The 25,776-nt window shown below is 36.4% G+C and overlaps 1 protein-coding gene across 3 annotated transcripts in view; it reads left to right on the forward strand.

The window, feature by feature from the left end:
* The window catches only part of nadka (NAD kinase a), a 213,157-nt gene that overhangs the window by 19,511 nt on the left and 167,870 nt on the right, over nucleotides 1–25,776 (forward strand). For 2 of the 3 annotated variants that reach the window (XM_039756026.1, XM_039756025.1), the window contains exons 2-5: nucleotides 5,861–6,061; nucleotides 16,580–16,663; nucleotides 23,683–23,812; nucleotides 24,114–24,222. In XM_039756026.1, coding sequence (XP_039611960.1) covers nucleotides 5,874–6,061; nucleotides 16,580–16,663; nucleotides 23,683–23,812; nucleotides 24,114–24,222 — 511 coding nt within the window. In that variant the 5' untranslated portion in view covers nucleotides 5,861–5,873. Of the gene's footprint in view, nucleotides 1–5,860; nucleotides 6,067–16,579; nucleotides 16,664–23,682; nucleotides 23,813–24,113; nucleotides 24,223–25,776 lie in introns of those variants that run through there. The other variant, XM_039756027.1, reaches the window with a different exon arrangement.

The following is a 25,776-nucleotide window of genomic DNA, read 5'->3' on the forward strand; positions in this document are numbered from 1 at the left end:
CGATCCTGACCTGTTTTTTCAGTGAACCTCCTGCACTTGTATAGGACATGTCCTGCCTTTTTGCAGAAGACACATGATGGAATACTGAGTTTCCAAGCTGAGTCGTATGCTTCTTCTATGCCTAATAGAAGAAGTCCTTCTACGGCTTTCTTTGCTGTGCCACCTAAATACTTTCTTATCTAATAAAGTTTTTCATTCTTTGGAATGTTTTTCCGTTCTATTAATGTTTCAAAAGATAGTTGCCAGTCTTGGAATTTCAAAGGATCTCCAGTAAATACTGCAGGCTCTGGTGTTGGAAGACGATTAGCACTTATAGCTTCTGCTAGCACATTAACCAGATCTAAGCTATTCTGCTCTTGGGACCTGAACACTGTGGCTGGAGGAGGTTGAAGTAACAGTGGTAGACAAGGGGCTTGACTTGCAACACCTAGGGATTGAGGATTTAATGAGGGACATGATACATTGAGAGCCTGGGTTGTGACTGGAGGGATTGTGGGGTTAGGGACTTGAAGTTCTCCTACTACTTCCACATCATACAACATGTCAGTCATATCAACATTCTCTTCAACTTCATTATAAACCTTTACTCGGGCTCTAGCAGCGTTCAGCTTATTTACTTCTTCTAGGCGTGCAAGCTTTCTGTGTTTATCTTGGATTGCTTGTTGTTCAGCTAAGTTCTCTGATTCAAATTGTGCTAGCCGTTGTTTATTTTCAGCTTCTAGCATTTGAAGTTCTGTTTCTTCTCTGTCTTGTTCTTCCAGTACAGCCAAGACCTCCTGAGATGCAGCAGCTTCAGCCACAGCCTCTATTCTTTTGACTGAGTGGATGCTAGAGTGGTTGGAACTACATCTTGATTGACGAGACAGTGGCCTAGATACAGAAACTGTTGTGTCTAAGATTGATCCAACATTGGGCCAAGGTTCTTCGTCTTTATCTGCTTTATGCCCTTTAAGCTGCCTCTCTGCCCTTTGAATAATGAATCCTGAGAGTGATATGCACGTATCAACCCTGCGCCGCAGGTCTGGTTTAGGGGTTTGTACTTGACGCAACTCTTCATAAATGACCTTCACATCAGAACAGGTCCGTTTCATGTTCTCAATAAGCTCATTTAATTCATCCTCAGAAGCATCATCAGTTAATAATTCCTTGCCTATTCTTGCATGACACCTCCAATTTTCATTGTTGATTTTATATCAACGTTGTATGCCCTTCAGTCTTTCTCCTTGAAATTCTCTTCCCTTTTCTCTTAGGGTGCGCATTCTTTCACTTCTTTGTAGCTGTTCTACTTCTGTAGATTCAGTGTCTGTAGCTTCAGCAGATGGTTTAACTTTTTTATGGCAGGTCTCAGTACTAATGTTAGACATCTTGAGAGAAGGGTAGTACAACTATGTAGATATTAAACTCAAATTGGGCTGCTTCTATGCTATGTGTACAGTAGACTTAGTTTGAACAGCCATGAAAGTTCACATATGTGTGTAGGAATCTTCCAAATACACTGTAGACATCAAATTTACATCAAAATAACTGTCAGAATTTAAACTTCTCTAAACTTAACATTAACTTGAAATGATATTTGCTTGGCACAAATATAAGTAAAACCTTGATCACAGCAGGAATATGGTTAGAAATGCATTAAATAATTTATCCTTTATATAACAATAGGTTTTCATGTCAGTATTGTACCCTTTTAAATTCACTGAAGGTGCTCTTTAAACTAGATTAATTCTCATAAAACTCAAAATTACTTAGAAATCTTTAGTTTTCACTTGTAATGAGGTACCTTTTTTCAACATTTACTAAAAATCATTAACTTTACTACCATTTGCTCTTTAAGCCTTATAACACGCAACGACTATGAATGTAAACACATTGGATTTATCTCCACATTAAGCACAGAATGCAAGGTTAACAGATCTGAGTCCTTAGTTGCAGTTTCCAAGCTAAACATTTCTCACACCAAGTTAACTTTACTATTGTGGTAGAGCTCCTACTGGTTTTGGCTTGAAAAATTTGCGCTTTAACACAGTCTAATCACCGTTGTTTGTAATCACTATGCGGACAATGCATTATGGGCTCTGCTTATCTGCTGCATCGGATCCTCGTCGCGTCATTTCTCCTACCCTTATCGGCAGTCGAGTTCTCACTATAGCTCTCTTTACAACAACACAGACACAGGTCGGTTCTTTTAATTGGGCGTTTATTGCTTGGGCTCTTGTTACTCACTCCGTCACGCCAGCACGCCGTGAGAACTATATAGTGAGTAATCAGTGCAAAATACATTGGCGAATACACAGTAACTTTCATACACATACGATGAAATACAAGACATTTACCACAAACATGAAACAAAAGACATTTACAAATCACTTTGTTTTAGCTTCAGACGGTTCAGTCTGGAACCCTTTTTTGCAACATGGCAGAGCCTCGCGAGAGACATCCGCCCATCTCTGGTTCATGGGGCAGGTTCTTCTCACGTTCTCCTGATAACCCCTAAGTGCATTTTCGCGAGACATTACTTTACATACAGTACATACAGTGGTGTGAAAAACTATTTGCCCCCTTCCTGATTTCTTATTCTTTTGCATGTTTGTCACACAAAATGTTTCTGATCATCAAACACATTTAACCATTAGTCAAATATAACACAAGTAAACACAAAATGCAGTTTTTAAATGATGGTTTTTATTATTTAGGGAGAAAAAAAAATCCAAACATGGGTAGTGTCTGATGATTGCATATACTGTAGCGCCGAAGTTACTGCTCTTTACCATTCTTTCCTCTGCATGTCCTGGAGTACAAAAGAAACCGCATACAGCAACATGCGGGGACTGGCAGGAACACTCAATAAAACTGAATAAAAAGAAAATCAAGTGACGGTGAGATACAAAGAAGGCAGCTTCGCCAGCGTCTGTGTGTCAGAACCCTTTTGGGGTGGGGGGCGTCAGTATGCATCGTGGTACACTGCAGAGCTATAGCGCGTCTTTATGTGAAAACAGCCGTGTCAGATGGGGTTGTATGGATTGATTCTGAACGCGACTGAGAGAATGAAAAGTGAATTTAAAAAAAAAAAAAGCTAACCTTTACAAGGATCATAAATTGCACCGGCTGTTACAGACTGAAATCAAATGTATGCTTTTACTCCAAATAGTAAGACTAAGAGCAGTTTACTTCTCAAAATGGAGAGGTGCAGGATCGAACTCACAACCTTTTGATTCCCAGGCGGGAACTGATTCTATTGCACCACGAAGGCAGTTACAATAAACAGGTGTCAATGTCGCATGTTAAGGCGGCTTTTTGTTTCTGCAGTTATATTTTTGAATAAAAGCGCACTTGTTGTGATATATTAGTATCTTTTGTGAAAATGTTTCTTTGATATTTGGACTTCATTCTTCATACATTATATAGTTTATGCCTACATTTTGTCATCTACTAGTAGAATATAAAAAATGTTTCTGTTTTAACAATGTGTTTACACAGATTACTGTAGAAACGGAACAGACATGAAATGCGTGTGTTCCAAATAACGATCTATTATTTCCAATCTAAAACTCCACTTCACTCCCAGATACTCAATCAAGGCATGGGCTTGGAGAAGTTCGTGCACGTTCTAAATTGGTGGGGGGATGGAATAGCCGGCTGCTCCTAGCTTCTCTTTATCAGCACATTTAGAGGACAAAGGACGCTGGCGGAGGTGTGAAGGGATTTAAGAAGCGATTTAAGGTGGGACGGAATTACGAGTTTTTTCGTAGGCTCTGGTAATTATAGTGTTAACTGACATTTGGACATGAACCCAACATATGCAAACTTAAGAAGATGAACATCCTCATAATAAATAAAACTTTAAGACCAACACCCTCCTAAGCCCAGTGGTTTAGGTCCAATCTCTCAGACAGAAGTTTTTGTGTCAGCATTGATGATTTTACTTCCACGTCTTTTTCACATTTTCTTGGGGTTTACCACAGGGCTCCATCCTGGGACCTGTTCTGTTCTCCTTGTACTTGCTGCCACTTTGTGCTATTTTCCGGAAACACGGTATTTCCTTTCATCTTTATGCAGACGGCTCTCAGATTTATTTCCCTCTGAAACGCCCTGGTCCAGCCCCCTGCCTGATTGCCTTATTGACATAAGGAATTGGATGGCATTAAATTTTCTAAATTTTAATGAGAACAAGACAGAAGTCATGCTATTTAGACCCAATTGCACCAGCGTGACCCCCTGCATCGACCTTTCCACTGTGGCTCAATTTTAGAAATCCATGATCAGAAATTTAGGTGTGAAAATGGAGTCCACTTTAAAACTTGATAGCCATTTGAACGCAGTGGTAAAATCTTGCTTTTTCCAGTTGAGACGGCTGTCAAAAATCAAGTCGTCTAGATTACTGCAATGCTCTTCTTTTTGGATTTAGCCAGGCCTCCATTGCTCACCTACAGCTGGTGCAAAATGCCGCTGCTCGATTTTTAACTGGCACAATAAAGCATGAGCACATTACCCCGTTTGTTTTCGAATCCATTTTAAGATCCTTGTGTTTGGTTTTAAATCCTTTAGTGGTTGTGCCCCATTTTATTTGTTTGAACTGCTGCACCCTTATGTACCGTTTCGCTCTCTCAGGTCAGTAGACCAGATGCTTTTACGTGTTCCTAAGGCACAATGCAAACTCCGAGGTGTTCGGGCTTTTTTAGTTGCAGCTCCAAAATCTCTGGAACAATTTGACCATTGCGTGTTAGGCAGGCTCCATCACTTGCTGTCTTGGAATCTTATTTAAAAACACACTTTTACTCCCTGGCCTTTAACACAGTATGATATGTTGACTATCTGTGTACTTTTTATTATGAATCTCTTCAGGCCTTATGTTTTTGTGTTTCTGTTTCTTTTACCCTTTCGTTATTGTTGGGATTTTATTGTAAAGCACTTACAATATGGTCAGCCTTGATGTTGTTTTTAAAGGGCTTTATATATAAATAAATAAGCAGTTTCTAAGTCAATTAGTCAGTTTTCCTTATATTTGGTTTAATTATTTAGCAAGCCATATTTCTTCTCTTATTTTGCACTCGGAAAATGTGTGATATTTATGTATGTAAGAAATAATTATGTATTTTTTCACCATAGGTTGAAATTCTTAAACTTCCAGAATTTGTTTTTAATTTCAACGTTTCAGTGGAGTTTGCTCCATTTATTTTATTAGTGATGAAGTATAGTCACAGTTGCAAATGACAGTGAATGCTAGATTGGAAAAAAGCTACTTCAGTGCCTTCTGTGACAGTGTGTTTTTTCATGTTAAGAGTATATCACTATTTTTTAAATTTTTCAATACATTATTAATGTAAAGAGTAAAGTCTCAATACAGTAAATACCTATGACTAAATTGCCTTACAAATTGAAGTCTGTTAATGTCCAAGGAAAATGAAATGCTCTGGATCAATTAAAGAATGGTAAACTGCTGATTCAGCTGCCCAGAGATCTTCATGTTAGTGACCATGTTCTGAGATGATGGGGGTAAAAAATAAGATGTTTTACATTGCATTTTAGAAGAGAGTACTGGCCTACAGTAAAAGAAATTAAAGCTTACTAGTGATGAAAACAGCATCACTAATCCATACTAATTTTATTAACTGTTTTTTTTATAAATAATGGAGATTTCACAAGCTGCTATATATTATCTGTGGTCAAAGCTGCTTGCATAATTCTAGTTCCTTCCTTTTAAATGTGACTTAGAATTATTAAACACTTGATTATTTTCATCCTAGGTGCTATGTAGTACACTGTATTTTATAAAACTTGTAAGTATGATAGGATTTATTACAAGTAAACACATTCAACAGTCTTTGTGTTTAAAATTGTTGTTTTGTTTTGTCTGTCTTAGCTCTATCCTGAAAATGGATTTGCTGAAGAAATCGTTCATGACGGCCAATAAGCCTAAAGATCAAAGTCCAGAGCTATCATGTTACTCTTGTGCAGCATGCAATGAAGAAGAACTTGAATGGCATGGAAATTTACTGCGGGGTAGAACTAAGGCTCGTAGCCTATCTTCATCACCAGCTCCTGGAAACTCCCATGATTTCAGGTTAGGTGTGTTCTCTGTGGCCTGTTTGCTTGGTTCAACCATTTAATCATGCAAATATCTTGACCTTCGCAGACAGTAGCAACTTTTTGATAACTATTAAGTTTCTCAAATAACTATACTGTATCACCACACCTTGGATCCAGCAGTCAAATTTGCTTAGTAGTCTGCAGACCTTTTAAGATGATGAAGTCAAAATGTATATTCACATAAAAGCTAAACTTGAGACTAATTCTGTTAGGGCTTTTCCTTAGTAAGATATCGTAACCAATATAAGTGTTAAGAAATGTATAATTTTTAGAAGAAAATAAAGTTCAAAGTCTTACTTGCATAAATGTGCACACCCTTTATTTTGTAGAAGCACGTTTTTTCTTTGATTATAACAATAATTCATGAAGCCCTATCCAAACAGCCTTATCTAGATTTTGCAAGTTGTGCACTCCCTCATGAACTATATTTTACTTTCGTTGCATCAGTAATTCAGTTTGAATAGGTTACTGTCAACTTAGCACTTCTAGATTTTGCATTTTTCTACCACCATTTGTGTTCAGGTACTATTGCAGGGGAATCTACTGCACACTGCCTGCTTTAGGTGAGTGATAAATATTCTTTTTGATGGAGACCATCCATACCATTGTAGAAAATTGTTTCCTTTTAAAACATAGTTTGATTTGGCTTAGTACTTGGGATCAGTTTTATGTTGTGCCTTGCATTCTTTTTAGATGTAAGGGCCAAAGACAGGAAAATATCTTACTACGTGGGTTTAGGAGACTGAAATTTTGTCTTCTAAGATTTATGTGGTCTTACTTTTTTTTTTTTTTATATATATATAAAGGAACACCTTTTTTGCTGCACAGCCCACAGCTTAGACTAGGAAAATATATATAAAAATGAATTGTCGGATATTGCCTTAAATTATTAAATTATACTGTTAGCATAAAACTACTCTTGTTGATCAGCTTTCTCCTTAGCTTTCAACAAGTTTTTTGTAAATCTTTTGTTAACCTAATGTTAACCTATGCAACCAAAAAACCTACAACATTAATCTTTTAGGGCTAATCAGAATCCCTTAATTTTATGTCAGATGAAGGTAAATTACCTCTTACATGATCTGGAATGTGGTCTTTTAAATGTGAATATAATTAAAACCGCCATTGCACAGACTTGCAAACATGTGCACCAATGTTACTTCTAACGAGTGGTCTGACGCGTGCAAAGTTGTTTTGATCTTCACAACAAGATATAAAAATCCAACAGTTTTTTGAGTACTAGTATATCTGTATATAGCACCAAAAACATCACACTTATTATTTACTTTTTTCCATTTTTGATGTGAAGCATTGAAAAATGAATGAAAGGAATGTGTTTTGTTAAAAACGTTTTTCTACTTAAAATTTCACTGAATATTCAAACAGCTTCTCTTCTGTCATTTTTCTATAAACTATATCAACATTAACAGTCTATCCAGAATTTGAAGAGTTTAGTTCTCATTAGATTTTCCAAATGGCTGGCATCTAAGTGATTTCTAGATTTTGTTTTTATATTGTTAATTAGACTAAATCCTCTAAATGTTGTTTCTTCAGTGAACTACTTGAACTCTGTACATCTTTGTGTTTAGACATGGTTAAAGTGACAAAGAAACAACAGCATAGGCTGTTTCATACAGCTCAGTTCTATCTGAAACTAATTTAAGTTGGGTCAGTAATTGATTTAGTTTAATTTTTAGTTAATATTTTATTTGAAAGTCAGGGCTTTTTGTGAGTGACCATGTACAGTCTGAATGACAAACCTAAAATGTGTGAGGAATTGCTCACATATTCAGCTTAATTTTAAATTTAAAGGGAAATTAAAACTTTACAGAACCCCAAGAAAAAAAAAATACCATATATATTACTGTGTTATACATATAACAATCAGCCCAATTTTCCCAAAGGGGAAATTAAAATTTTACAGCAGAAAAGAGTTTGCTGCATGTAATCCAGTAACAGGATCCTATAAACAAAACATCAATTTGACTAAACATATTTATAAAGCACAAGAAAATTATCACAGGTATCATGTTTGCAGTGGCCAGTGATGACATTTAACTCTTTTGGGTGCAGTTTAATGACTGAAGTGTTTACACTAAAGACAACTCCTGAGGATTACTTTCCTCAGTAAATGCTTATTAATAAGAAACTGGGGGGTATTCCATAAAGTGCACTTGTGAAATTGAGACTTCGCTGATGACTCATAATAAGCATCATTTTTCTATGTTGAAGTTCATATGGTTCCAAAAAAGGCAATTGTTTGTTGTTAACTCAAGGTGGACTTCAGCAATCTATGATTATGCTTATGTGATATAATCAGCCCCAACAAATGATTGTTGACATCTATCAGGGCCTGGAAAGCACAGAGGAAAGTGTAAAACACATGAAACTGTTGTGATGTATGGGATATTTGGGATAGTTTTGAAAATTTAAGTTTTATTTAATTGTCATAAAACAGAAGAACATGTAACTGTGGTCGTTTTTTAGCAGTTGATTAGGAAATAGTATTAAATCAATAATAACACATGAAGGAAATGCTTCTGCAATTAAGAAAGCTAGAGACACTGTGAGGCAAGCCAGACCAGTGCCTAAGAATATTATGGTTCTGAATTTGTGCATTGCATAATTAAATATTCCTTGCATTATTCACACTGAAAAATGTAAAGTTATACGGTAATAAACATTAGACTTTAAACATTTAAAACAAGTATTTCTTAGCAATATGAAGAACATTTTGGCAGCTACTGAAAATTATATACAAAAGCATATTTCTGAATTCCTATCTATGTTAATATGCAAATGTATGTTGTGCATTTTGTAATCAAAGAAAGATGCCTCTTCTGTCAGTTCTGCGATGTCCCAGTTTTACTCCTGCTGAAGGTACTTGCTTTAATCAGAATGTCAGACTGAACAATGTGACTGGTCATACATTTCATTGTCATTTAAAAGTACTGACCTGTGCATTGATGGTAAGGAATGCTTTGTATTTTACATATTCAGTCCCTGATTAGCATTACGGTGCCATTATTCACACATGAGTGCAGTCATTTGAGCTTATGACATTTGGAAAGCTTAGATAACATTAGAACATTAGAACAATCTAGACGAGAACAGGCCATTCAGCCCAACAAAGCTCGCCAGTCCTATCCACTTGTTTCCTCCAAGAAAACATCAAGTCGAGTTTTGAAAGTCCCTAACGTCTTACTGTCTACCACACTACTTGGTAGCTTATTCCAAGTGTCTATCATTCTTTGTGTAAAGAAAAACTTCCTAATGTTTGTGTGAAATTTACCTTTAACAAGTTTCCAATTGTGTCTCTGTGTTCTTGATGAACTCATTTTAAAATAACAGTCTCGATCCACTGTACTAATTCCCTTCATAATTTTAAACACTTCAATCATGTCACCTCTTAATCTTCTTTTGCTTAAACTGTAAAGGCTCAGCTCTTTTAATCTTTCCTCATAATTCAACCCCTATAGACCTGGAATCAGCCTAGTCGCTCTTCTCTGGACCTTTTCTAGTGCTGCTATGTCCTTTTTGTAGCCTTAGGAGACCAAAACTGCACACAATACAGTTTTTTTTTTTGTATAGCCCAAAATCACACAGGAAGTGCCGCAATGGGCTTTAACAGGCCCTGCCTTTTGACAGCCCCCCAGCCTTGACTCTCTGAGAAGACAAGGAAAAACTCCCAATAAAAACCTTGTAGGTAAAAATGGAAGAAACCTCGGGAAAGGCAGTTCAAAGAGAGACCCCTTTCCAGGTAGGTTGGGCGTGCAGTGGGTGTCAAAAGTAGGGGGTCAATACAATACAATATACAGAACAGAACAATTCCTTAAGACAGCATAATAATAAAAATTTTAGAAGTACGATTTAACAGTAGATGATATGACATAATTAGGTTTGGATATTTTTAGAGTCCTGGAGACCTCATCCATCTAGCTGCCTCCCGATTTGGCCATGCCACGGCTGAAACGTTGCTCCGATGAAAGGACCCCTCTTTCCCATGATTCCTGTGATCCTCCATCAGGGATGACTTTACCATAGGCAGGCAAACAGCTTGGCAGGTGGGCCGTGGCACCAATTGCCACATTTGGGTACCGAGAAAAGAAACAGAACACAGTACTCAAGATGAGGCCTCACCAGTGCATTATAAAGGTTGAGCATAACCTCCTTGGACTTGTACTCCACAGATCATGCTATATAACCTAACATTCTGTTAGCCTTCTTAATGGCTTCTGAACACTGTCGGGAAGTTGATAGCTTGGAGTCCACTATGACTCCTAAATCCTTCTCATAAGGTGTACTCTTGATTTTCCGACCGCCCATTGTGTATTCAAACCTAATATTTTTACTTCCTATGTGTAATACTTTACATTTACTGACATTAAATTTCATTTGCCACAAATCTGCCCAAGCCTGTATGCTGTCCAAGTCCTTCTGTAATGATATAACGGATTCCAAATTATCTGCTAATCCACTTATCTTGGTATCATCTGCAAACTTAACCAGCTTGTTACTTATATTCCTATCCAAATCATTTATATATATTAAAAATAGCAGCGGCCCTAGCACTGACCCCTGTGGAACACCACTCTTAACATCGGCCAGTTCTGATGAGGTTCCTTGCACCATCACCCTCTGCTTCCTGTGTTTCAGCCAATTCTGCACCCATCTAAAAACATCACCCTGAACTCCCACTTCTTTTTAACTTGATGCCCAACCTCTCATGTGGCACCTTATCAAATGCTTTCTGAAAGTCCAGATAAATAATATCATAAGCTCCACTTTGATCGTATCCTTTTGTTGCCTCCTCATAGAATTCCAACATGTTAGTAAAACATGACCTCCCTCTTCTGAACCCATGCTGACTGTTAAGAATAACTCCTGTCCTTGCCATGTGTTGCTCAATCTTATCCTTAATAATTCCTTCCATTAATTTTCCTGTGATGCTTGTTAAGCTTACTGGCCTATAGTTGCTTGGATCAGCCCTGTCACCCTTTTTATATAATGGGATGATATTTGCCATTTTCCAGTCCTTTGGAATCTCTCCAGTGCACAGTGACTTCCTAAAAATATGTGTCAAGGGTTTATATATGTACTCACTAGCCTCCTTAAGAACACGAGGATAAATATTATCTGGTCCTGGTGATTTGTTTGATTTCATCTTATTTAATCTGAGCAGCACTTCTCCCTCTACAATTTCCAAATCCCTCAGTACCTCCTTAGTAGTTGCGTTTACCTCTGGGAGGTTATCCACTTGTTCACTTGTAAATACCTCAGAAAAATGTAAGTTTAGGGCATCTGCTGTTTCATTGTCTGTATCTTTTAATTCCCCTTTACTATTCCTGATGAACTTGACCTCCTCCTTAACTGTTCTTTTACTACTAAAATACTGAAAGAATCTCTTGGGGTCTTCTTTCCCTTATCTGCTATATTCCTCCAACTGTCTTTTAGCCTCTCTGATATCCTTCTTAATGGTTGCTCTCATGTTCTCATACGCGCTACGATTCTCTTTGCAGTCATTAGTCTTACTATATATGCCTTATACAGCAGTTTTTTCCTTTGCAACTTCTTTTTTAAATCTTTATTAATCCATCGTGGATTAATAAATTATCTAGTGTTACTGATACAGTTTTGGATAAGTGCATTTTACATATATTTTCTTACGAAAAAAGTCCAAATTGAGGCAAATAGTTTTGTTCACTGGTCAGGTGTTGTGATGAGTTGACTTCACAATGTCTGGCTTCAAATGTTTGCATAAAGTTGTTTTTGAAATTGTATAGTTGTCAGGAATTGCCAAGAGGTCTGTGCTATCCTTTTAACTATTTGTTACAGACAGTCCAAACTACCTCATTCATGGGATTTACAAGGAACAGACATGCTGTGCATGATCCCACAGGGTTTTTGAAAGCAAACCAACTTTTTATGCACTGAAGGTAACCACAGAAAATCGCTATGACAAGTCCCAGACTCGACTTGACAAAAAAGTGTTTCAGTTTTACTGGCAGATCCTTAATTACAGAGCATTTTGTATTTCTAACATTATACTAAAAACACACAAAATGGACTTGCTCGTAAAAGTATTGTTTAGCTCAACAAGCATTACTTCTAAGAATCAATATCTTCTACTCAGTAAAATAAGCTATTCAGGTTTACTTAACAGGGAGTAGCGTATTTAACACCAGTGTTGTCCCTAGCCAAACTGGGACCCTTAACAGAATCTTCTTGGGGACCTCCACCCTACCCCAAATACAAATACTTTTTTTTTAAGTAATAAAAACTTCAAAATGAATGTTTAGGGGTTTCTTCAGTCATTTTTGTTGCATAGCACAACACACACGTCTACATTTTCTGAAGGCAAAGTCATCTATGATGTCATCACACTACAACTTTCATACAAGGTCTAAGTTGATTGATGCAGATGATAGCCAAGCTGCATATTTGTTCTTGTGCCATGGATAACCTCAAGTATGTCTTGATGAGCTTAAGTTAAAAAAAAATAAGAAGGCAACACATAGATTTGGATTTCAGTGTTATTTAATGGCAGTGATATACCAATTGATTTGGTTCCTTTAAAAACGAAGGCCTGATTAGTAGTAATAATAAGGGCCCAGGGCATCAGTGTGCTGTTAGTCTTTATTACTTGATATAGCCAGCAGTATCACTTGTGATGTGAAACATCAGCAACAAAAACAATTTTAATACTACAACTAATAAAGATAATAGTAAAAATACTACTAATAATGATAGAATAAAAATGACTAATACTACTACTGATTTTGCTTAATAAACGTGTTAAATGCAGTAAATGCTGAGTCGAAATGAAGTTGAATGTTTAGATATTAAAAAGTGAACGTATGCATCACCTACAGTTATGAATTTATCTAAACTTAATTTTTTGTGACAATGACAGCAGATAGCTATATTTCATTAACTAAATTAGTAATGTAAACTGTTAGATTTGGTGTAGCAGCAATTGTAAGGTTAGCAAGCTTACTGGAAGTTAGAAAAATTTAGATTTCATTTGCAGCACAAGCTACTTTTTAATTTTTTCATTTTTTTTCTTTTCCATGCTCTTGACAGATGTTGACTTGAAGCCATCTCTTTTTTCGTTGATGGAAAATTATTACAACAGGGAACAACATAATTTGATGATTCGTTACACAGTAATAACCCAACAGAGACAAGCTGCATACCTCCAGAGCTTCGTTCTGTTGCTTTTTATTATACATTAATGATGTTGCGCAATAGGCCTGGTTACACTATTGCTGAGGGAGGGGTTATCAGACTCGAGTCAAGTAATCCAAGCTACACAAACGTGCAATTAAATTGGCTGTCCAGTGGAGCTCCTGAATTGCAGAAATCTATGAACCTCCAACTATCTTCAACGCATGATTGGAAGGGGCACCTCTGGTAACCACACTATATAGATTGAACAAGAAATGCTCTGATTTTATTTTTACATTTTTTTTTCAGCTTTTATTTCAGCAAAGGCTGACATTTTAGTAATGTTTTATAGACTTTTGATGTTTTCTGTACACAGAAATATTCAAATATACATTTCCATTTTAATGTAGTAGTTTTTTTTTTGTTAAATCAGAATATTGATAATTAAATGGAATGGTGTAAATATGATAAGATAAGACACTGAAAGTGAATAAGTTCCAGCTTCTACCTGAACATTGAAAGATTTGCCATGATACAGGCAAGCATTGGACAAAATGTGACAAAGTTCTGATACTAGGTCTTGCATTAGTGATGATTCACTGACTCTAAGGAAAAGTTCCAATGCCAGGAAGTATAACAGGATCGAAAGGACTATGATGGCAAGCACTTGAACAAGATCTTGAGAAGAATACAGTTTATGTTGACTCTAGTATAGTAATAGAATGATTTGAACTACCAAACAGTACTGTAGTTAATTTTCCTTGATACAAGTAAACTACTTTTACAGGATCTCTGCATATTATGAGATGATTTTGATTTTGCAGTTTTCCTTAGCTGCATAAAGCAGATTTGTACTGAACCTTCACAACTTAAACAGCATAAAAAATTATAAAATTATATTTTATCTCCGGTAAATGTTCAGTCCAGGCTGGCTCATCAGGGACCCTTACTATTTAAATAGTTGACATACGCAAGTTTAGGGTTTGAATTTAACCATCCTACCTATCTTAATCAAACATGAGTGCAACCAGAGTGATTAAAGTCTGGACACACCCTGTGCTCTGGTTTGGACATTGTACTCCAATTCTCCTCCTATACCTTGTAGCCAAATACAAACAAAATAAAAAAGCCTTTCTTAAATTTAAAACAATAAAAAAATGTTTTAATCATAAAAATGTTGTACAGCCTAAATTAAACTGCTGGCTTAAATGAAAAATGTTATATTGTGAGCCAAATGCTTTAAACAAACTGGATGGAAATTAGTGTTTGTAAATGAGTTCAATGCAAGCTGAAGGTCAGTAACATTAACCAACCGAAAGTATATTATCATCCATGATCATCATCAGGACTGCTGCCAACAGAGGATCATACTATTTTGTTTCCCAGCCATAGCTTTTCATTTAAAGTTTCTTCATGACAGTTATCAACAGCAAGAGAGATGAGGCTAAACCTTGATGAAATATTTGTATAACCAATTAAATAAATTTGATGTTGCAGTGCAATTAGGATCATCCATCTCCCTGTTTATAATTAGGTACAACCAATTTTAACAGTAATCCAGTGTAGTTTTCACAATTAAAAATGATGCCTGAAACATTTTTACGTTATATTTACCTTTCATAATAATTCATTGTACTAGTGTAAATGAATATGTAAAATCTACGCTGCGGTGCCTGTGATATTTCATATTTGTTACTTTTTACATCTTTTACTGGTATACTGGTACAAAAATAACACCTAATGAAAGGTATACAGTAGACAGAATTTTAAGTCTTTTATTTTCTTTACTTTTCAGCACAGAAATAACCTTTTAACTTTTTTATTTTCCAAAAAATAACAATTGAATGGCCAGGAGAGTTGGAAAAGATTTATGAGTACATGAATTATGTTTTTTGTAGTAGATATTGCAAGAATAATGATTTTTGGGGTCTCCATAACTTGCTGTATTTATTGATTTTACTGTCTTGCCTAGCACAGATCTATTGTATGTAATATATTTAAAACATTTTAAAAAAGTAATATTTTGTCATGGGGAGGCTCCAAACATGCAGGTGCTAGGATTTATTTAAAAGCTTTTTACTGTCCTTTTGAAAGTTAAAAGAACATATACCTTTTTATTAAGATTGCTTCATATTATTTTAGTAATATTGGGTAAACTATGTACGTCGTATAAAAGATTAAATACATTATGGCAAATATTTTATTTATGAGAAAGTGTTGAACACCCAATTGTAGTTTCTTAAATTGTGTATAGAAAACTGAGTTAGTGTAAAGAATTGGCTTTGATGCTTTGAATTCATGCAAGATCTTTCACCTGTTTGATGGTCTCACACACAAGTTATGATGTAAAATACTTGATATTATATAAAAGTTTACATTAAGTGAATCTGCTTTGATGCAATATGTATTTTGGTAAAGCCTAGAGAGTTTTTGAATGAGTCCCAGTGATGGATTAAAATAGTTTTCATACTTAGAATGGACCATCTCCCACGGCCTCCAGTGGGGGTGTAACATTGATGTTATCACTTTGCAGTCACGTGAATATAATTAGCATTCCTATTCTGCTGCTGTGGAACTTGTTTTTGCTTAAGTGTTATATAGGGAAGAAGAATTTGGTTAAGAAATTGCATTCAAAGGTGAATAGCTTGTAAGAAACTTTTATCTATAATTTATGTATGTTTTTATTATATCAGACATTTTTTAGTGTATTTTAGGGACTATATTAATAAAGACATAATTAAAGAAAGTATTATCTTTCATTTTCATTGATAAGCTGCTTATTTTTAAAACATCAAGATAGATATTGCCAGATTAGTGAATGCTGCAGCATGTTAAAGAAATAAATGTTTTCAGTGAGTCAATTTGAAAGTCAGCGATATACATATTCAGTTTTGAATTACACATTTACTGGTAGTATTTTATGATTTATTTTGGTTTACTTTTCATCTGTAACATAATTTGTAGTAGTTATCTGTTTTGTTTTTTTTTTTTTATTGTCTTTTTATTGATTTTTGAACATTTTTAAGTGGTTGAAACAGTTTGTATCTACAGCTCATGATGAGATACTGTTTATCTGGGGAGCATATCTTCTTACTGCAGATTGCTCTCTTGCTCTCTTTCACACATACACACACACACACACACACACACACACACACACACATATATATATATATATATATATATATATATATATATATATATATATATATATATATATATATATATATATATATATATATATATATATATATATATATATATATAAAATGAATTTTTTTCTTTGATTTCTATTTTTGTTTTTTTTTTTAATTCATTTGGCTAGGCGGACCCGGTCACTTCATGGACCTAGCCCTGTGACAAAATTTGGACCAAAAGCCTGCATGCTGCAGAATCCTAAAACAATAATGTAAGTATGTCTCTAATTTTTCTTTTAAAACCATTCTTGTACAATTTGGTGGTGGTAACTGTTTGTTTTTTTTCTGATGCAGCTCTTACTATCTAAGCTATATTTTTTCTGTCATACTTTTGCTTATGTATTTTTAAGATAATTGAAAAAAAGTGTAAAAAACTTTTTTTAAGTTCATAATTTATTCGGTTCATATAATATAAGATTGTGTAGACATTTTTCCTGTACTTAGAAAATTTGGCTTAAAACCAGAGATGTACCAATGAGATATTTGGGGCCAATACTAATTTCATGTTACTGAATTGGTAGATTCCAAGCTCCACTACTATGAAGCTGCACTGGTATGTTGCTTGAAAGGTAAAACACATATCAGCAATGAGATGGCAGCAAGAAAAATGGTTGAAATTGATGTCTTTTTCAGCTCCTCTTTAGCTAGCACAGCAAACAGCCCTTCATTTTGATGATACCCTTAACGCTAAAATTACCAGAGCTTAAGAAAAAGATCGGTCCCACCTTCAAATGCTTCGCACCTCTCCATCAGCGTATTTTGTCCTTTAAATGTGTTGATAAGCAGCAAACGGCAAGCAGTCTGCTATCACATCCCCCACCCCGCACAGTTTTCTCAGCTCAAGTCTGTTTACCTGCGTATCAGTTGCTTAGAGTTGTATAGAGTGAGAAGTCAAGCAAAAATGACATCTTTTATAAATACTATTATCGTTATTGGGAACACTTGCATTTCATCTGTGTTCCGTGTCTACAACGATCTAGGCACAGTAAACACATCATTAAAACAGAAACGTTTTTCATGCTTTAGTAATAATCGACAAAATGTAGACATGAAGTGTATAATGTGTGAAGCCTGAATTCCAAATATCAAAGAAACACTTTCACAAAAGGTACAAATATAACAGAACATGCTCTTCCATTCAAAAATATAATGGCAGAAAAACAACCCGCGTTAGGGTGCGACATTGACATGCAGTTGTTACGACAGCTTCGGTGATGCAACGTTATCAGCTGTTGACTGGTAATCAAAACTTCACGGGTTCGATCCCGGATGAGTCCGTTTTGAGAAGTGAACTGCTCGTATTCATACTATTTTAGAATAAAAACATACATTTGATTCCAGTCTGTAACAACCGGTCTGTCATTTATGATACTCGTAAAGGTTAGGTTTGTTTTTCAGTCGCGCTCACGATCCCAACTTCCTGTCCCACCCCCACGCGCATTTGACAATGCTGTTTTCACATAGACACGCTATAACAGAGGTTAACTCAAATCATGAGTTAACATTCGATCTGGCTGTTACATACAAAGGATGGTGCATGTGCCCAAAACATTAACATTTATATGTTACTTACATAAAAGCCAGATCAAATGTTATTTACCCATTTACCGTCATCATGATTTGAGTTTACCTCTGTTATAGCGCGTCTTTGTGAAAACAGCAGTGTCAATTGCCTAAACCAGTACCGATGCAATCTATTTTCTGCCCCTTCTGTTTTGGTGGTTGTGGAGCTGGGGGGCGCCGTTCTGCGCTTTTTGCCGCTATGTCTGCCTGCAGTGTCTGCCTTCATAGATGTGCTGGCCGTTTTTTTTTTTTTTTTTTTTTTATATATATATATAAAGTAAATCGTTAAGTTGAAAATGTTGATTGCGGTTATTTCTGTTGATTAATTCATGCTTTCTTTGATTATAGCCAATACTGTTATCAAGTGGTTGCTATTTTTGCCTGTTGTATACAATCTATGTAGCGTCTTTCACATCTATCTCCACTCTCACTGCCCGCTTACCTGTGTGCAGCGTTTATCGATTGAGATATGATTTAATGTATTTATTTTTTACATAATTCTCTGAGTTGTAAAAATACATATTATATATGTGTATATATACATTATATATAAAACAAAACAACTATATAGCTAATACTGTTATGTATCTGTCTAGTGCCTTCTCTGTCTGCCTATTATATAAGTGCCTTCCCTATCTATCTGTTTATCTACTGCCTTTCACATGTTAATGTACTCTCACTGCCTGCTTGCTTTTCTGCAGCACCTGTCATATAGTGCCTTTCATATCTATCTATCTAGCTGTTTTTTTTTTCTCCCGACAGTTTTATCTCTTTTATTATACAGTGCCTTCCCAGTTTATCTACAGTGGTGCTTGAAAGTTTGTGAACCCTTTAGAATTTTCAATATTTCTGCATAAATATGACCTAAAACATCATCAGATTTTCACTCAAGTCCTAAAAGTAGATAAAGAGAAACCAGTTAAACAAATGAGACAAAAATATTATAGTTGGTAATTTATTTATTGAGAAAAATGATTGAATATTACATATTTGTAATGGAGGAAAATTAAATCTTGCAAGTACGACGCTATTGTTCTTTCCGACCATGCCCCTCTGATCTTGTAGCTAAAATCATTATGCCCCTCATACTCATCTCGCAGATGGTGTCTTAACCCACTTCTATTAGCAGACAAGAACTGTACAGAATTTATATCAAAACAAATCAGTTTCTTTCTAGAGACAAATACATCCTCAGAGGTCTCTGCAGGAATATTCTGGGAAACTCTAAACGCCTTAAGAGTACAGATTACAGTATTTCATATCCTTCCCACATAAATAAATTAGAAACCAAAAAAGTATCGGAGCTAACCAGTGAAATTACTAGAATAAATCAAGAATATGCCAGATGTCCAAGTGAGGCTTTTCATAGGAAAAGGCGGGCTCTGCATTTAGAGCTCGTCCTCTTAACAACCAAAGAAACTGAACAACTCATTTTTAAATCAAGACATCATTATTATTAACACCGAGGGAAAGCTAATCAGCTCTTAGCTAAACAAATCCATAAGCAAGAAGTTCGCAATGCAATCCCATCAATCACCAACACAAACAGAGATAAAATTATTGACCATAAAAATATAATGCACACATTTAGAGACTACTATAAATTCATATATTCTACTGAGTTTAAATTAGACAACACACAATCTAATGCATTTCTGGATACATTACAGATACCACAAATAGATACTTTTAGTGCAGAGGATAAACCTCTGACACTATCAGAATTACTAGATGCTATAATGTCACTTCAGATTGGGAAAGCAGCAGGCCCTGATGGCTACCCTGTCGAATTTGATAAGAAATTCTTCACTCAGCTAGCTACCCTCTTATCAGCAACGTTTACTGAAGCTAGAGACAATCAGATTCTACCTCAAACTTTTTGCCAAGAATTAATCACCGTCTTTCCTACACAAAATAAGAACTTATTACAATGTGCATCATACAGACCACTTACACTTCTGAATAATAATGTTAAGATACTCTCCAAAGTCCTAGCTAGAAGATTGGAGAAAGTGCTGCCTTCAGTAATATCACAAGATCAAACTTGATTTATTAAAGGTCGACCCTTAGCCTCCAATCTGATGCCTGTTTAATGTAATATATTCACCTGCAAAGTCAAACACCCTGGAGATATTATCGTTGGATGCAGAAAAAGCATTTGATATGATTGAATGGAACTACCTTTTCACTAGAGAAATTTGGGTTTGGCCTGAACATTTGTACATGGATCAGACTACTGTATACCAATCCAGAAGCTTCAGTTTGTATTAAAAACATTTGTTCAGACTACTTTAATCTAGAACATGGTACCAGACAAGGATGCCCCTTGTCACCACTGCTATTTGCAATCGCCATTGAACCACTGGTAGTTCACTGTCAAAATGCTTATCAGATAAAGGGGATCATCAGAGAAGGATTTGAAGAGAAAATTTCTCTGTATGCAGATGATATGGTACTGTATATATCAGAACCACAAAATACTGTGCCTGCAGGCTTAACAGCACTTAAAGAATTTTAAAAGATCTCTGGTCTCAGAAATAATTTGAATAAAAGTGTGCTCTTTCCAGTGAATTCTCAAGCATACAATATTTGTTTGGACACCTTATCTTTTATTATTGCAGATCAGTTTAAATACCTAGGGGTAAATATCACAAGTAAACAAAAAGCTCTTCATCAACAAAATTTTGCCGTCTGTATGGAAAAAAATTAAGCAAGACTTGCATAGATTGTCAACCCTTCATCTCACTGTAGCTGGAAGAATTAATGTTGTTAAGATAAATATCTTTCCTAAGCTTCTCTTTTTATTTCAAAACATTCCAATATACATCAATAAATCATTTTTTAAGCAATTAGATTCAACTTAAAACATCCACATATCTAAAGAGCAACCCTAGAAAGACCTAAGCCAGAAGTGGCACCTTACTTTCAGTTTTATTACTGGGAAGCAAACATACAAGCTATAAAAACCTGGACACAAATAGATGAACATATACAGGCTTGGTCCGCAATAGAAGTAATATCCTGCAGTACTTCTTTAGATTTCCTGTTTTGTGCCCCAATAAATGGAAGTTATCGCCAGTTTACTAATAACCCAATCGTGCTTCACTCCGTCAGAATATGGAACCAATGTAGAAAGTATTTTAAGATGGAGAATCTTTTGTCGGTGGCACCTGTGCATGAGAACCACCTTTTTCAACTCTCACAAACATATGCAGTTTTTAATATCTGAAAAACATTTGGGATTAAATTACTTAAGAGATCTTTAAATAGACAACATCTTTGCATCCTGTGAACAATTACATTCCAAATTTAACTTTCCAGCAACACATTTCTTTCACTATGTTCAAATTAGAAACTTTGTTAAACAGAACCTGCCCGATTTTCCCCATCTCCCACCTTCCTCTATGCTGGAAAAAATATTGCTCAATTTCAAGCACTCAGACAGCATTTCTGCAATATATAAAATTATTTTACAGTCCCTCCTTTTCAAAGATCCAAGAGGACAATGGGAAAAGGATCTCTCTCTCAACATATGAGAAAAGGAGGGGAAGGTAGCAATGCAGAGAATTCACTTGAGCTCTAAATGGGTCACATATTTTGGGCCTGCACTAAATTAACAACCTTGGCGTCACAATATATATGTGTGTGTGTTCTGCGGTGGGTTGGCACCCTGCCCAGGATTAGTTCCTGCCTTGTGCCCTGTGTTGGCTGGGATTGGCTCCAGCAGACCCCCGTGACACTGTATTCGGATTCAGCGGGTTAGAAAATGGATGGATGGATATATATAATGTGTGTGTGTGTGTGTGTGTATATATATGTATGTATGTATATACTGCTCAAAAGAATTAAAGGAACACTTTTTAATCAGAGTATAGCGTAAAGTCAATGAAACTTATGGGATATTAATCTGGTCAGTTAAGTAGCAGAGGGGGTTGTTAATCAGTTTCAGCTGCTGTGGTGTTAATGAAATTAACAACAGATGTACTAGAGGGGCAACAATGAGATGACCCCCAAAACAGGAATGGTTTAACAGGTGGAGGCCACTGACATTTTTCCCTCCTCCTCTTTTCTGACTGTTTCTTCACTAGTTTTGCATTTGGCTACAGTCAGTGTCACTACTGGTAGCATGAGGCGATACCTGGACCCTACAGAGGTTGCACAGGTAGTCCAACTTCTCCAGGATGGCACATCAATACGTGTCATTGTCAGAAGGTTTGCTGTGTCTCCCTGCACAGTCTCAAGGGCATGGAGGAGATTCTAGGAGACAAGCAGTTACTCTAGGAGAGCTGGAGAGGGCCATAGAAGGTCCATAACCCATCAGCAGGACCAGTATCTGCTCCTTTGGGCAAGGAGGAACAGGATGAGCACTGCCAGAGCCCTACAAAATGACCTCCAGCAGGCCACTGGTGTGAATGTCTCTGACCAAACAACCAGAAAGACTTCATGAGGGTGACCCAATGGCCCCAGGTCCTCTAATGGGCCCTGAGCTCACTGCCCAGCAGCATGCAGCTCGATTGGAATTCGCCATAGAATACCAGAATTGGCAGGTCCACCACTGGTGCCCTGTGCTTTTTACAGATGAGAGCAGGTTCACCCTGAGCACGTGGCAGAAGTGAAAGGGTCTGGAGAAGCCATGGAGAACATTATGCTGCCTGTAACATCATTCAGCATGAGCAGTTTGGTGGTGGGTTAATGATTGTCTGGGGAGGCATATCCATGGAGGGTCACACAGACCGCTACATGCTTGACAAAGGCACCTTGGCTGCCATTAGGTATCAGGATGAAATCCTTGGACCCATTGTCAGACCCTATGCTGGTACAGTGGCTCCTGGTGCACGACAATTCCTGGCCTCATGTGGTGAGAGTATGCAGGCAGTTCCTGGAGGATGAAGGAATTCATACCATTGACTGGCCACCACACTTTCCTGACCTTAATCCAATAGAACAACTCTGGGACATTATGTTTTGGTCCATCCAATGCCACCAGGTTGCACCTCAGACTGTCCAGGAGCTCAGTGATGCACTGGTCCAGATCTGGGAGGAGATCCCCCACAACACCATCTTTCATCTCATTAGAAGCATGCACCGATGTTATCAGGCATGTATACAAGAACATAGGGGCCATACAAAGTGCTGCGTACAATTTTGAGTTGCTGCAATTAAATTTTGGCAAAATGGACTAGCCTTCCACATAATTTTTTCACTCTGATTTTTGGGGCGTCTTTGAATTCAGGGCTCTGTAGGTTGATCATTTTCATTTCCATCAAACGATGTGGCATCCTTTCGTTCCTAACACATTACCCAGTCTATATCAGTATAGATCTCCAGGAGGATTTCTTTTTCCCATTGAAATCTGATGTGTTTTCAAAGTGTTCCTTTAATTTTTTTGAGCAGTTTATATATGTATGTATATATATGTGTATATATGTATATATATGTATATGTGTGCGTGTGTATATGTAAATATATATATATTTATATATTTATAAGCATGAAATCAGCATTACAAATTACTTTTAAAACAAGTTATTCTGTGACAAAATCTCTGTTGATCAGTGTATTGAATAGGTCATAGTTACTTAGTTAATCCACATGACTAATGTTATGTTAATGCACATAACTAAGCAATGAATAATTTATACCTGTATATGTATGAAATGTTTTCAAGGCACATTCAGGACCCAGCAAATCAACGACTATTATGGAGTAAGCCTCCTAAAAGTGTCTTAATTGTTAAGAAAGTCAGAGATGCCACCTTACTGCAACCTTTCAAGGAACTCTGCATATTTTTAACTGAGGTAGGGTTATTTCCTTTATTTGTTCATGTTGTCTTGGAAGATTTCTTACCTTGTTAAAATGTTCTTTGCCTGAAACATAATTTTTTATGGAGTGTGTAATTCACTATAATTCATTATATTAAAGTATAAGTAGGTTTGTTTTAAGTGAATGGAATATTACTGTGTTTTGTCATTTTGCTGAATTAAATAATTGATATATAATATGTAGCATACAGACTGAAATTCTTTTTTTTTTTTAAATAACTTACTTTGCATTTTTCAACATAGGCTGCGCTCACTGTGTTTTACTTTGTTTTTTAAGGTTAAAAGACTGATTGTTTATGTGGAAAGAAAGGTTTTGGAAGACCCAGAAATTGAAGAAGATGACAATTTTGTAGTGGTGAAAAAAAAATTCTGCACATTCCTTGAAGGTAAAAAAAATTGTAGTCATCATATCTTTTGATAGGCTTTGCTTTTTCATTTAGGTCACTTTTGTTATGCTGTAATTTAAACTTCAACTTTAAATTCTCAGCATATTCTTGTGTGTGTTGAGTCACTGTGTGTAAAAGTGTCAGCCTCTATCAGGTTTGAATGTAACTGTTTGAACTGAAATCTAGTACCATTACAAAGTTTTAGAGGTTTTAGATCAAAAGCAATACTGTATGCATTGAATGGTGGTTTACATTAACTTATTACATACAGCATTGACTTTAGGAGGCTTCACATTTACATCACACAAGAACTGAATGTTTCATTGGGTTGTACGATTATGACAGAATCAATAATTGATGATTATTGCCTTTGCTATTATAATTAAGGTTATTTCATTATTAACAGTACCATGAAAAATTCACCTTGTCTTGCCAACTGTATATCCTGCATTGTCTTTACTCACAGTATAGTACAACCATCATTGTGCAGGGACCCACTGAAAACATTAATATGAAATTATTAAAATGCTGGATTAGTTGGAAAATTATAAACTTATTGTTTAATATTGTTTATTATTTGCTACAATAAAGATGCAGCACACTAATAAAATATATGGCACTGTTTTTAACTCTTTGAGGGCTGAATATTTTCTCCAAAAAACAACGGTTTCACTCAGAAATCAACATAAAACGTCTGTTGCTGCATGCTGCGGCTGCCAGTTTGCCAAGAATGTGTGGCAGGCTCGCTGCCAGGCTGTCTTTGCATGGCTGGGACAGCAGCAGCGGTCACAGTCGCAGTGCATTACAATCTGGTTTCTACCTCTTATCATTGTTAAGTGGCCGTCTTCCCTGACGAACACTGTGAGTACCACGATTAGCTGGGGACCGATCAGCTGAAGCTGGAACCTTGCATTCGTTTTCGATCACTTGTAGCAAAAACTGAGTCCGACAAGTCGTAGTCCAGTTCAGAGATAACTGGCAAAACGTTGTCCACGGAGTATTTTGCTTTACGCATTCGCTTTGATCTCTCACCAGATGTCAGTGCCATTTTTGCCGTTGTGTGCACCTTGCTACTCGCGAGAGCACAGGGAATCTCGGTCAGACCAATGAATCTAACTTTCCTTCTACCAACGAGTGTCTAAATAAAACGTAAAGGTTGGTTTTCTCACAGTTTACAGTTGATTACCATCGTCAACTCCTCCTTTTGACAAAAGTCGACATTAGCCCTGAAAGAGTTAATACAGGCAGCATGGTGGCGCAGTGGGTAGCGCTGCTGCCTCGCAGTTGTTTGCATGTTCTCCCCGTGTCTGCATGGGTTTCCTACCACAGTCCAAAGACATGCAGGTTCGGTGGATTGGCAATTCTAAATTGTCCCTAGTGTGTGCTTGGGGTGGGTGTGTGTGTGTGTGCCCTGTGGTGGGCTGGCGCCCTGTCCGGAGTTTGTTTCCTGCCTTGTGCCCTTTGTGGCAGGGATTGGCTCCAGCAGACCCCGTGACCCTGTAGTTAGGATATAGCGGGTTGGAGGATGGATGGATGTTTTTAATACAGTAAATA

The sequence above is a fragment of the Polypterus senegalus genome, chromosome 6 (genome assembly GCF_016835505.1).
Source record: "Polypterus senegalus isolate Bchr_013 chromosome 6, ASM1683550v1, whole genome shotgun sequence".
Classification (NCBI taxonomy): Eukaryota; Metazoa; Chordata; class Cladistia; order Polypteriformes; family Polypteridae; genus Polypterus; species Polypterus senegalus.